General features: G+C 34.1%; 2 protein-coding genes across 2 annotated transcripts in view; one reads left to right on the top strand and one right to left on the bottom strand.

Annotated features, from left to right (window-relative positions):
* Window positions 1–15,444, top strand: part of LOC105347843 (uncharacterized) — a 239,174-nt gene that overhangs the window by 58,690 nt on the left and 165,040 nt on the right. The gene's annotated exons all lie outside the window — the stretch shown is intronic.
* On the bottom strand, window positions 262–6,506 carry LOC136272025 (uncharacterized). The gene is made up of 3 exons (XM_066072697.1): window positions 6,257–6,506; window positions 416–2,522; window positions 262–294 (listed from the first exon to the last, which is right to left on the bottom strand). Exons 2-3 carry the CDS (start codon window positions 2,486–2,488, stop codon window positions 262–264), a joined length of 2,106 nt encoding a protein of 701 aa, XP_065928769.1. The 5' UTR covers window positions 2,489–2,522; window positions 6,257–6,506.

The following is a 15,444-nucleotide window of genomic DNA, read 5'->3' as shown; positions in this document are numbered from 1 at the left end:
CACACTTATAATTTGGTGATAGTTAATGTTGTTCTTCATTATAATAATTCCTATTATCACTCTTGGGTTAAAAATGTGTGCATAAAGGGATAAACCACATACACACTCTTGGGTTAGAAATGTGTGCACAAAGGGATAAACCACATACACACTCTTGGGTTAGAAATGTGTGCACAAAGGGATAAACCGCATACACACTCTTGGGTTAGAAATGTGTGCACAAAGGGATAAATCGCATACATACCCAAACCCCAGGTTCCCTTATGCCTGGACTTTTCCCTTCCCGAGGAGAAGCTAATTCAGGTAACAATGATGTGTAATAAAAAACTTTGAGCTTTGGCAGCATTATGTTCCAAAGATCCTCATTCCTGTATATTCTCTCCATAAAAAGATGGTAGGGATTCAGAGTGCGAACCACAAAGTCTATCCACTCTGTTCCACAAATGTTCATAAGCCCTTGACATTGATAGTAATAATCGTGATTCTCCTTTAAGGATAATTTTCCATTTCTATACTGCAAACAAAATGACCTTATTTTGTCTGCAGCTTCAAAAAGATTTAAAGGCTTATTATGAACGAGGTTCTTTATCTCTATAAGGCCCTTCTTTCCATCAGAGGTATACACAAAACCATCAGGACTTGCTGCTAGGAAGTTGTTGTTATGATCAATTACCAATCCTGAGTCCTTCACTATCACATTCTCATTCTCTTCAGCTTTTCTGAGTTTGTATTCCTCTATAGTAGATCTTTCCTGTAGAAGTCCATTTCTAGTATGTCTATTTCCTTTAAAATTAGAATACAGAAGAGATTTCACCAAGTTTTTAACTGGTATAGATGGTCTACGCCGATAAACTTTTCCAAAATTAGAGGCAGTTAATCGTACTCTTCTCTCAGAATGCCACAGACCTGATGAAGATTGTTTGGAAGTGGAACTCTGGATCTTTGCTATCTGGGTTGATGAGACGCATACATGTTTGTTAAGGAATTCTTGCTTTTTTGCTTCTAAGTCTAATGCCGATATATCTTCAGTAACCTCAGTGGCATCCTCTCCATATGCTCTTTTAGCTTTTGTGGTTGTACTTTGCTTTAGATTCCTTAATTTCTTCATAAATCTGTTTTTCTTTGTTTGCGGCTTCATTTGATGTTTCTTACTTTGGGCCAGCTTCACTTCCTGTCTTTGGAAAACTTTAGTAAAAAAAGATCCTGCATGTGTAGCTGTGGATTCTTTCCAAACATTTGGAGACCACTGTGGTCCATAGTTCATACGCAAAGCACCACCATAACACCGAGCATGCCATGACCCTCTGTTGCATAGATTGTGAATCTTTCCACCATCAAACTTGCACCTTATGTGCATCCAAGACTCTGCAATGTTTGTTGTGGTGTTGCCAATCAGACATCCAGCCTTCTCTGCTATTTTCATTAAAAGAATGGAAACATCCTGAATGATAAATTTTTCAACATCATGAAAGTCAAAGCTACAATAACGAGACTTCTCTAACTCTTCTGCACTTGCACCTTCTTCCCAGAATGTAATCTGCTCTTCAAAGATATTCTCAAAGTTTGCGCCATCATCAGCAATACCTTCATTTTGTTCGATTTGAATTTGTAAATTATCAGCAGTTGAGGTTGAAGTTGACACCTTACAAAAGTCTGAACAATTTGAATGGTTACCAAAAACATGATGTACAGAATTCAGAATATCATGTTTAAGGTGAGCAACTGCAGCTGATGTGGTAAGTTCTTTGTTCTCCCTCTGTTTTGCTCTGACACGTATTGCACATCTTACTGCAGAAACTAGCTGTACTCTAACTTTTTTTGTAAGATTATGCCTTCCTTTGTAAAGGGGGTTATTCATTACGAGCTTCTCAAGGTTGGATCTGTAACACTTACAAACATGATTTGCACACTCTTCTTTCTGAACATCCCTGCCCCACTCGGGTACTTCCTCTCTAATTTTGGCATATACAGACGAGTCCCCATCACCAACTATACGCATGTACCGTAAACCATGTTTAGTCTCTGCTTCTTTAAACCCTTCCACAATAATGTCACTTTCCATGGATTGACTATCTGAATCCCAGTTCTTGAAACAATCGTGTTCTTGTGGTTCTACCATCTTATTCTTGGCTGTTTGGCACACATAACAGTATTTATTTCTAACCCCTATATGCAGCAGTTTTCCTGTCTCTTTACCAATGATAATGGCTACACCTCCAAGAGCATTATAGCTGTGTTTGTGTGTGCGTTTTGACCATCCACCATCTGTAATAACAGTTATTGCAGGAACCTCATGATGGTAATCACCCCTTTCTACTGCCAAAGCTCTCTCTTCTGCCCCTGCTTCCAATATGTTACTCTCAAGAGCAGAAAGCCACCATTCTCCAACCTCCTTCTCTATAGCTGTAAACGATGTAGAAGACAGGCCTGGGGAGTTCATAGTACCAAGAATTTCATTTAGGTGGGATGGCCCATTTCCCGTTGTCATGCTTCCCCACACTGCACGTACATTTATGTCAAATCTAAAATCATAATTTATAGGAGTTTGCAAGGCACAAGAAGAGAATAATTAAATAAAACAAATGGCCTACGGGCCACATTGCTTACTAAACAACAGTTTTTTGTAACATTCTATTTAATTTTTTAAAACATTTTCCCTATTTATTTTTTTGTTAAACTTTAAAGCCCTCTTGCGGCCAAAGTATTAATTCGGGATCACATTTTTAACACAAGATGTAACAAGATGTAATTATAATCGGGGCGATTATACAGTCTCCCAAAGGAACGAGGCCATCATTGGGAGTAAGGATGACCCACATGGGTCAAACTTTACAGACAAAAAGATATAGAACTTGATTACTTTTATTTTCGAAGTTACATGATGTTCCCCAGGGGTCCTTTACTATACATTAGGTGAACCAACAAGACCCATGGAACAAGAATAATTATGGTTAAAGGGTTTGGATCTTAACCGTTTTCAAGATATTCGGGCACTTCTTGTTTGAGGGGGGTCAGGACCACCCCCAGGGCCCATGACCTACATACCATTTGATGCCCCTAACACATGGAACAAGAATATATATATGGTTTAGGGATCAGGATACTAACAGTTTCTGAGATATATGGTCATTTCCAATATCCTGGGGGTTGGGATGACCCCAGGGGTCAGATCTAATAAACCCTATATATTGCCTGTAACAGTCAATATGTGATTATGAAAACCGTATATAATCATCTTTGTCCATTTTCAAGTTATTACCATTTACAATAGAGTCTACGATTTCCCCCATAAGGTTCAGTGTTACACCCCACACCCTTTTGACCCCCCATAAAAGTGGTTGGCCAACCCCAAATGAGAAAAATCAAACCAGGGTGCACAACTAGATATGCAGGCCTAATGTATCCTAGAGTTTTGTATAATTCTGTTCAGACATCTCTGAGAAATGCAACAGATAAATTCAGGGCAGCAAAGAAGAAGAATAATAAGAAGAAGAACCGTACAAAAACTATAAGTCTCCAAACTTCGTTTGGGAGACTTAATTAAATAGAGAATCCTTAGTGCTGTGTCTACTCCTTGGTTTAATGTTTATGAACCAAACAATATTATTTTTTATTTTATAATCAACACTTGGTTTTCAAAAACTCTAATCATAAACATGCTCCTTAATACTGTGATAATTTATCTCTAAAAAATTAAAATATTAGTTTATAAGCATTTGTAACAATATCATATATGGAAATATTTTTGAAGTTTATGACTAAATGACCTTTGACAACAGTTGATCTTATATAAAATCAGAGGGAATTAATATCACAAAACATTTTATTGCATTTGCACATAGACTTTTAGAAATGCTATTTGTAAATTATTGTTTAGCTTTTCTAAATCACCCCTTTTAATAGGAATAGATTCATGAATTGAACAAACCTTAGTTCTTACACTACAGTGTGGTGTTGTTTATAAAGTACATGTCTTTTGACATACAACTATCAGGAACATTTTAAGGCAACCTCTATCAATTCAAAATCATCTATATATCTCTTTGAAAGAAATATTGTCCTCCATTTGAACAAATCTTATCCCCTTTACTACAGTACCAATGTAAAAAGATCAATAACAGATATTCATGTAGAGGTGATATATATAGCAAAAACTGTGCTGTGTTACAGCAGACCTAAATTATATATCATTTTTATTAAGAGTAAGCAATATCTATTATCATTATTGGTACATGTATGGGACATTAATATAATAAAGGATGGGTGTATATCTTCTTTTTTTAGATTATTCATAAGATATTCATAACTTCCTAGAAAGTAAATTTAACAAACAATATTAATTCAAATTTCAACATGATCAAATACATTATCATATAATTCACTAAACCTGACTATGTTTTCAAATAGTGATTGAAATTCAGTTTATTTGAAATACTATTGTAATCAAAATCTAATGAAAAAACCCTCATTGAAAATTCAGTCATATATACTTTGTGATTTGTACCTCTTTCTTTCACTTTTTCAATATTCTGAGCTTACACTATCATGTTTTGTGAAAAGTTTACAATTTCAACAAAATCGGACAGCAGAGATAGCAGGTGCATGATGTTAAAAGAAATACTTATTTTACCTAATGCAATTAAATCATTAAAAGTTATTGTTGATAAAGACAACCCCTAACAATTATGAGTTGCCTAATAGAAATCTAATATTGGATTGTTTTAATGAAAATGATTTTTTTTTACACACTTAGAAACTCATATATTTTAAAATCACTATTACTTAGAATAGTTGATCATTTTCAAATGTAGATTATAATAGTAAAGAATAAAATTGAACATGTTCAAAGTTTTAGAGTCAAATGCATTTCTAAATTGGCCGTCCGAAACTCAAAAAACAAAAATAAAATTAATGTGCTATATATATATATATATATATATATATATATATATATATATATATATATATATATATATATATATATATATATATGACACATTGATCATGTTTCAAAACATTTTGTTCTGCTAAAGAGTAGAAAATCATTCCTTTTACAAATTCACAGAGACAGCATCCTATGAGTGGTGGCTTATTGCCATTCTCATTGAGCATGAATATTTTAATGAGCATTTAATTTTGAAGTGAAACATGGTAAAGAACTTATTCTGCATGATATGAGACCAATTGATTTTGGACCTTGTTTAATTAAACATTTTCTTATTAAAGACCCTTTATAAATACTGGTAGCTAATGAATGCATGTCATTGAGCATCTATTGTTTCTCAGGGCCTAAACTCATGTTTTGATTTTCATTTTTACACAATCCAAAAATAAATAATCATAATAATGAGAGATATTTACAAATTTATAAATAAAATTGTAAAATAAATCTTTTTTGAATATAATCAAAGCCTGTGTATACCTCCGTGATCCTGGAATGCGAGGACTTGTTTCAAATTTAAAATGTTTTTTACACCCATTGCACTGAACAGCAAATACACTGGCTAAACCAAGGTTTCTTGTCTCTGTCAATGCAGTTATCGGTGCTTTTCCAGTGGATGCAAGGGCAATGGCATCAACACATTGGCATGCATGCAAAGTCACTTCATTTACATGGCTTTGTAAAGTAGTAAGATTAATTATTCTGTATCCTTCTGGACACACCTGTTTCACTTTCTTAATGGAAAGTCTAATAGAGTGATTGTCATTTAATATAGTAGAAATATATGACACTTTTCTACCAGTACCAATAGAATGTTTTTTCCACAGCTTCTTGATTTTAATATGCTTGCCACTTGGTCGGCTTCTCTTTAAGATGTAATGTGGTCTTCCATGGTGTTTCTCTTTTCTACGCTTTTGGTGTACACCTTTTCCTTTACCAAACACACGCGAGGTTTTCTTTTTGCTACCCATGCTTATACATGTAACAAGTGTACAGTAGACTACACTTTTCCCTTCCGGTATTCCATATATTTACTTTTGTAATTTTGTTAATGAAATAAATTTCATTTTACATGACAGTTGTATGTGCACACATTTCATACCCATATATATAGCTAACTGTTAAAAAAAATAAAATTTACTAGCTTTAATGAGCAAAATGTTGTGGCCCAAAACACGGTCCTTAGCCAAGAGAGAGCATGTGGGGATCAGATGAAATGTGTACGATTCTTGGTATTAATTTATTTCTGATTTCTGAAAAAAACGTGCTTAAAGTTCCATTTTCAAAATATGCAACAATGAAAAAAGCAAATACCTTTTGCAGTCGCTCTAAGTCTCGAAATCTGCAAAGTTTACATCCATGTGATGAAAGATCAACCACTTTTTCTTTAACCGGAAGTCTTTTCTCTAGAAAAAGTTATTTTCGTATTTTTTCGTACAGCAAAATTAATTCTTAAAACAGACTGTACATGGTTTAAATAAGAATGTTAAATTTATAATATGCATTTTAAACGAAAATAACATGTGTGTACGCACAGCAGGCTTTGATTTTATCAGCGGATGAATTTCATCTACTTTCACTTTTGAAAAACATGCGAGACGAGAAGAACACGTTGTAAGTTTGAAGTGAAAATTTCAGCTATGTAAAGCTTACATTACATGATCATTATTACATGCACGTTTTAAAAGCCTTAGAGAACCTCGATATGGGCAATTTTACAATCAGCATTTTGTTGATCATCCATAAAGTTAGTCATAGCCGAAGTTTATTTTTGGTTAAAAATGGCGGTTAATTCTGAAGGGTTGGTGGTTTATTTTTTACTATATCTTTCACATGAGACCGTTTGCACTAAAAAGAAACCCTACTTGCTCTCATATAAGATCTACCGTAAATAATGACAGATACATAAATATATATTTAACGACAGGAAAACTTCTTTATTTTTTCTAAATTTCTTGTTAAAATTCTTCACAAATGTGTTTATTATCTGTATCTAACGACAAGTCATGCATTAGTAACAACACACGTAGCAAAATGAGGGTTTATTCAAATGATATTAACAGTTTTACATTCCAGTGCAGGGTCTTTCAGTTATAAAACCTCAACATCTCATTTACATGATTTTCATGTTTGACAAAACCTTAATACAAAGCACACAAATACATGAACAGTGTTTTTTCGGGCTTCTAATGTTTCGCGTCATTAGTCATACTCGCATTATTGGAGTCACGTGATGTAGATTGTCGTCGCAGATCGTCTGATTCATGAGCGTTTTCTGTGTTTTACTGTGTTTCTACATGTTTTTCTGTGAGGTTTTTTTATCTACATATCAGTATACTTCATTTAAAATGATTGCTTTATTTTGGCCACGGAATTTGTGGAATTATCGTTACCGGGCTACATAACTAAGCAGTTGACTATTTAGCCAATACACGTATCAATTTATTAGCAGTGTGCACACTTAATATACAAACTTATAAAATGAAACCACTCTATAATGACACCACTAACTACGGGGACTCAGAAATCGAGAGAATGTAGATAAATAATATATTTTACTCTTTCCTGTAAAATCTACTTTCGGTTTGGGAGGGTCAGGATGGCTAGGCCACAGGGACTTGTGTAGGAAAAAAAAAACATCGTTAAAAAGTGGGTGCCTCAGAGGAAAAATAACAAGGGGGGGGGGCGCCATTTTGAATACCGCCTCACTTCATCAGCTAATTTCTCATTTAAATTGTTAACCTAGACATATGCGCCCATTCGTATTCTTTCGTAAATGATTTATCTCTGAAATACAAGATGCTGTCCTTTAAAAAAAGGACGGCAATACGTGGACCATTTGCATGTGTTTCCAACGAAAACGAGAAAGCTTTAAAATTATTACATATTCCACCGACTCTAGCCCCCTGTTTTTAACCCCTAAATTTGTACGTTGTATTATGTATTTGTGACTTTTAATCTCAGAATTTAAAGGGTTCATACTTCTAAAGTTATTATGATCTATATTAATGAAGATTGCATGTATAGTATCAGGCATTCGGCGAATTCTACTATTTGCGCACACATTACGCTTCGCACTGCTTTGTTAACTATGCAATGACAGCTTTGTATAAATTATTTTCATATTTGATGCATTTTTCTAGAGATTTTAACTTTTATACAGTGAAATAATTATTCAATCATCTATTATATACAGATACATAATTATTCAATCATACTTAAATGCTTGAATAATTTTAATCGGGAAGTACTCTAGCATCGCCTTCTATAAAAATAAAGTTAAGCTATGTGTATTCGGAAAACAACAAAACATTGCAAATTATGCTTTTTGATGCATGTTGTAGTTTCGGCATAACATTACCTTACTTCATAATACTGACAGTTTATATCACATGCCGATCATTTCTTTAAAAGGAATACTTTGTTTCTGTAATGTTTACCAACAACTTTACAATGACAGCGCCTTTGAACTTATAATTATGTGCATGTGTCATGGAATCCCGATCCCGATTCAGATACACCTGTGCTAGCCTGGTTCCCTGAGCTACCCATTACGTACAGGAACCAGGCTAGCTCATGCGCAGACTGAATTTTCCCCATAGCATCCGGTTTAACCTCGCTTATATATTTTCTGCGTGGACCTCAGGGTCCACGCAATAACATTCGCTTTAGTTCTTTTTTTACACCAACATTGACAAACGTGTTGATTTCTCGCGTAAACATTAAAAATTGACAACTCCCTGGCTTCTGCAAAAGCGAAAGTATGGCACGTGGGATCTTTGTCATACGATTGGTTATGGAAAAAAACCAGCGAGTTGTCGATTTCGGATGTTTACGCGAGAAAAAGATAAAATGTGTTGATATTGACGTAAATTGGATTAAACTGGAGGTGAGATCTTAAAGAAGAATCATTCTTGAAGGAATACGAATCGGCGCATGTGTCTAGTTTAACAATTTAAATGAGAAATTAGCTGATGAAGCGAGGCGGTATCCAAGATGGCGTCCTCCCTTGTTATTTTTCCTCCGAGGTACCCACTTTTATAACGATGTTTTTCTTAACAAGCCCCTGTGGCTAGGCATATAGCTTACAATCGTGAAAGAAATGAATTGTTATAGGATTGTTCAGAGTTACAATTCCATTATAGTGTACGATGTGGTGTATATTTCTTTTTATGCCACTGCCGGATTGTCCAAGGAACGGGGTGTCTCGAATTTCCTCTGAACAAGGTTTATATGAATGATTTTTCCCTAATATATTTTACAGGCAGACATTGTTAAAAAGGGAGAAAGATCTAGAGCAAATATTTAATGGAAGACACATCTAACCAGTAATAAAACCCGGGACCCACACGTTTCTATTGGGAATCTTAAATTTGTCCTGTCCCTACTAATAGAATTCAGCCGTACAAGAGAGAGAGAGAGAGAAAGAGAGAGAGAGAGAGAGAGAGAGAGAGAGAGAGAGAGAGAGAGAGAGAGAGAGAGAAGGAGAGAGAGATTGAGAGAGAGAGATGGAGAGAGAAAGAGAGAGGTAATATGGGTAGGAAAATCACTATCAAACTGACGAATGACATAGTACATTCTAGAAATGAAAAAAAAAAAATACAAAATATTACTTGCATATGCACAAATGAACCGTTGTACTGAAAACATATTTGTTTTTTAATGCATTAATAGATAAATTCTCCAAACAGACCCTTTCTCGATAACTGCGGTACTGCTCTTTTGCAGAGCAAATTGATATACTTTGCCGAAGATTTAGTAGGTAGATAATTAAATGATGTAGTAGAAGCAATACGCCAGTTTTGTGATAGGAACTCTCTTGTTTAGGAAGCACAAACAACACACGAGTTGAAGCAGAGGTGGGACACATCGTCAAGGTAAACAATAGCAACGAGCCGAAATAAGCTATGTCTTTAAACGTAGATTTAATGTTAAAACCGCAACTTAAATTGTTTTTAATTGAACGAGGATTGACTGTCAGTGACTATAGTGTCCATCAACTTCGGGAATTGGCTAAGGAAGCGATAGATTTGAAATTACCGGTGTTTAAAGCACTGGAAGACACAAATGAATTTCTGCGCCAGAGAAGTATAATTATTAATGGAAAGGTAGTTGAATTTCCGTTTATAACATCCCCAGAACTCAATAAATGGACTGATGATTTTAGACACATGTCCGTTTTTTGTCAGGCCGATTTATTTGTTTTATTTATTATCAAACGCCGGGTGGTCTCCTGCACGTCTACAAAATTACAAGTCCGAACGCGGTTATAGATTCTATCAGTCTATTCACATTCACTCTGTGAAGTGTCATGAGCTATCCCACAACTACAACTATGTAACATCACTCTGTATTAGAGAAACCTCACAATCAGCTGATCCTGGTGCCTGCTAAATCGTGTTGATGGTAGTTTTACATCTGCTGGCTGTGATTGCACTGGGCAACTTGTGTTCAATTTTATAAAATAATATGAATAATTCTCCACACAATCATAATAACCAGACCACAAATACTACAGAAGAAAGTAAACTTTTATGTTCAGAATCATGATACCAATTTATTATTGCGACAATTTAATGACTGCATAATACACATGCACTACAACCATGGTAGCAAGTAAATATTGCAATGCAAAATAATTGAAAATACCACTGAAGGCTACATACATGTTTGTTATACTTTCATGTTAAATTCTGAAATCTGATTGGTTAAGACGCAGTTCATAATCCTTTCTATTACCCTCAGCGTTAGCAACGCACTTAGCAACGGGTAACATTAAAAATTGTTACATGCGCGAAAATTATGCGCGTACGGTTCGCTGTAGATTTCACGTTATTCCTATATGAAAGCAGTACAATTTTCTTAAAAATTAAGACATTCAGTATAACAAAATAAATAGTGCCTGTTTGGGAGGATAACAGTTGAAATTGACACCCCTCGAAAACCATTGTCAACCTCCGCTTTGCGTCGGTTGACAAAGGTTTTCTCGGGGTGTCAATTTCAACTGTTACCCTCCCGAACAGGCACTTTTTATATAATGTACATTAGAGGTAATTTTAAAATTTTTAAAAAGCTATAAGGAACCAGTTTTGAACAGTCAGTATAGATAAACATGTAACATTTTTATACTGAAACATTTTTAAAACATTGAGCTCATATGACAATTTAAAAATCAGGATAATGTACTGTAAGTTAGGATATTTGCATCATTGAGATACATGTATATCAATTTTATAATAATTTAATTGTATTTTTTTTATTAAGAGATGATGGTGGATGTAAACATGTTGTGGCCCTATTGTTCAGTTTGTCACTGTGGTCAGAGAGGCATATTGATAGGAACACTAAAACATGTACAGACAGGAAATGCATTTGGGATGTTGCTCGTAAAGAATCAAAACTCAATATGCTGGATGAAATTGAACAGTCAACTGAGCAAACCTGAATTCTTCCATTTGAACCCTACCATTGTTAATCAAAATAATCCTGATATTGATAAAATGCTTTTAGATTTAGTGAAAGGGTTTGACACTCAAATTCTTGACATGAACATTGATATTAAATAATAGTGATCAAAATGTACCCAAAACTCTTCCACAATGGATTGCAAATTTTGATCCAAATGGAAATATATCAATTTTTGACTACCTATCAACATGATGTGATGAATAAGGTTGTACTGAAATCAACAGGCTTACTGACCAACAGTCTGAGTCAGTTCATTGGTATGAATACAGGTGTGGCAGAATTACATCTTCTGTCATGCACAATGTTTGTAACTATAAAGGAAATGACCCAAAAAACTATATTGTAAAGCAAATATTGAGTAATGACTGTACATCATTTCAACACCTGCCATTGTCTATGGTAAGGAAAGAGAAGTTTTGGCAAGAAATTTATACGAAAAAAAGTATGTCTTAGAACACAAAAGTGGTAAAGTAAAAACCATAGGTCTTATTGTTAATCCTAATGTACCATTCCTAGGTGCTTCACCTGATGAAATTTTGCAGTATAAGTGATGTGGAACAGAAGTACGTGAGATAAAATGTCCCTACAATTTTAGAAATTACACTTTAGATCAGATTTTCAATGAAAATTATATTCAAAGTGATGAGAATGAGTGTATGAAATTGAAAGAGAACTCGAATTGGCAGTGTGCGAAATTAACGGTAGACCGATAGACAAAACCTATAGAAAATATGCCCGGTCTATAGTAACTCGAATATTTGTAGACCAACTTGTGATGTACCAGCAACATAATTGATAAACATGATCGAGGAAGGGAGGATTTGTAACACATCCACTCTCTTCACATGCTTCACACCTGAAAAAAATTAATTTTATAATGCGAATAAATAAAGTAATACAGCAGGTTAATATAATTGATGAATGGCAACACTTTTTCTAATTCTTTAAAAACTCAAAGCTTGAATTCAGAGTTGAATAAATATATCAAAAGTCAGATATAGAAATATGATTTTTTTTCCTTCTCATTTTTATTGCAATTTAAAAAACTGAATAACAGTTGAAATATGTATGATAACAGGCTAGAAAGCATGTTTTTGATTGATAAGTAATATTACCCCCCGATCTATCATGACTGGTGTTGATTTCATATTCCTCAGCAACGTAGCCCTGGGATATTGTCTTCTTCATAATGATGAAGAAGTATGTCATAATTGCTATCTGTTGAAGTTTCCTCCTCCACTGATATCATCTGGCATCTTGATAGAGTTGTTTGTTTTCCTGTTATATGAATTTCATTTTAGAAAAGGGATAGCTAGGACTTTAAGGTTGGTCGCGGGTTTGCTTTCGTCATCTTTTGTACTCAATTTAGACAACTAGAGAGGCTGTTTTGTGCATATTTGTTTATGACGTCATAACGGAGACATCTCAAAGTTTCCCGCTTCACATTTTCTAACGTCAAATGCTCTTAGTAATAATATAGTAATTCGATTTAGGTCTATAGCGTAAATACTGTTGTAGTAATTCATATCAAGTTTAGTTTTCAACTAAGAATCGTAAGTTAGAAATGCAGATTTGAAGCAATACATCATATGTATGTAGATTATTATCAAGAATTGGAGTTTTACTTTTTAACTCTATCGTCTATGTAAAACTGTACATAAAAGCTAAGTAATGACTGTCATGTAGTCTCAAACGTTTGAGAGAGAGAGAGAGAGAGAGAGAGAGAGAGAGAGAGAGAGAGAGAGAGAGAGAGAGAGAGAGAGAGGGGTCTGTAAATTAGTTTGGGTCGGTAATAAAGTTTACAAGCATTATCAGCAAGTATATCGTAACTTTTTTGACCGAAAAAAGGGTGAGCAAATCTGGGCCCGGAAATTAAATTTTCTAAATAAGTTGTGAAGATTTTGATAACCAAAATAAAAGTCCATATCTTACGAATATCATCTGTTTTCTAGATTTCAGACTATTTGCATATATGAACATTAACATGACATTTCGACGAAAGAAAGTGGAAATGGGGAACCCACTTAAAAATTTGTACCACCCTTCCTCTAAATTTTAGATATAAAAAATATCAAGCTCTGCATTCTCTGATTTAGAATAAGAGGGCAAAAGTGGGCTTTTAATACCTTTATTAGAAACTAAACAAATATTTATAATTTAAAACAAAGGAATGTTTTTATAATACAAAAGCAAAATTAAGAATTATTGTTTTTTACAGGCCAATGCTAACCGGGGGTACACAGGAGGCCTTATAACTTCGAATTCATAGTAAAGATATGCTTTTTTTTTAAATCTCTGTATTCTTTTCAAACTCTCCAAAATTGTTTTTTCAGAAATGTAAGCTACTAGTTTTAGCTTTAGAAGTCTAAATTTGATTTTAAAGTAATTGTTTTATCACTAAATAAGCGGAACGGGTTAAGAATAAATGACGTCGTACTCATGACGTCAAATACGAAAAATACGGCAATTTTCGTTAAAATTATCAAAAATAAAGATAGCGAGAACACATATATTTTTTTTTACATTAATTTATTTTAAATCACTTTTTCTTTACACACAGAAACAGTTGATAAAGAACAAGTGCACTTAAGCTATAGAGAATGGGCACTTTTTCAGTGCCTATAACTAATTTAAATCCGGAAAAATCGAACCGAACCTACCATACTTGAATTGTGTCTATTTAAATCAGAGGGAGGAGACATTTAAATCAACATTGCTCTGTTGGTAGATCGATTGGCGCGTTTGCTGAATTATACTTTATGCATTATTTTACGTCTGAAAAAAAAATCGAATGAAGCTTTGAAGTTGCATATTACCATAGTGACAAACAAACATTCCTTGCCATACAAAGATGAAGGAAAGCGATCTAAAACGTGTCAATGTTTTACAGTGAGCACATTTGACAAACGTTTACCTGGATAGAAACCACGTGATTGTTTGAAATAATTTATTCCATGCGTGAGTTCAAACATGGGTCACGCAGGTAATAGATTTCGCTTGCTATTGGAAAAACCTTGAAATTTTCATACGTTTTTCATTTTTTAGGTACCAGCCTAACCGAGTACAATCTTCTTACTTTCACAGGAGTTTACTAAATGTATAATGCGTATATTGTCTTTTCCACAAGTTTGTACTCGGTTAGGCTGACAGTAAACAAAGACTTTAAAATGAATGCCTGTCCTCGATTTACTATACAAAATCACGAATGTCTGCTGACCCCTACTATGTTTTAAAGCTTCGTGGTTTTCATAAAAAATAATTTCAGCGCTAAAACTTGTTAATTCTTATGGAATAGATATCAATAGATAATGTTAGGGGAAAAAATATGCTTAATTTGATTCTTCATTTTTTCACTTTTCACCGGGGCCCATAAGTGCACTCGTCCTTTGTCTAAATTGTTTAAAAGTTACTTGCCTTTTTTCAAAATAACTCAATCTCAAAAATTGCTCATTTTCTTATGTAATCATTAGAAAAGCGTCAAAACAGCCCCATCAACAATACCAAGTTCAAGGCGGTATTGCATATAAATAGCGTAAACCAATTTGATGAATATTCTATATAATGAACTGTAAATACTACAGAACAATTTGACAAATTTTCAGGGTATCTTTTCTCATGAGATTTTTTATGGGGTAAACCCGCGACCCACCTTAAAGGAAGTGAACATGAAAAAATTAATTGTTGCTTAATTAATTTTAAAAGCCTCATGAAACTGAAAAATGAGGTCTGTTACCTTTTTGTTTATTTCTATCAAGAGATTTTATCAATTTAACACTCTCAGTGAAAGGTTTATGGAGGTAATCCATTATTCCCCAGCATGCATCTGTTCTCTGACGTAGATAAGCCACATTGCTGCTGGTGACTGGGTCCATGTTGGAACTAGGCCAATGTTTATGTACAGAGTTGATAAAAGTTACAAGAAAAAATATGCCTTGATGTGAAGAAAAATGTTGTGTTCTGTCATGAGAAGACAAGGATTTAGTACATTTCTATAAATGAACCTCAGATAACTATATACTAGTATGATTTGTGCA

Source organism: Magallana gigas, chromosome 10 (assembly GCF_963853765.1).
Source record: "Magallana gigas chromosome 10, xbMagGiga1.1, whole genome shotgun sequence".
In the NCBI taxonomy this organism is placed as follows: Eukaryota; Metazoa; Mollusca; class Bivalvia; order Ostreida; family Ostreidae; genus Magallana; species Magallana gigas.
The sequence above is the reverse complement of the archived record's forward strand: the minus strand, read 5'-3'. Positions and strand labels throughout refer to the sequence as shown.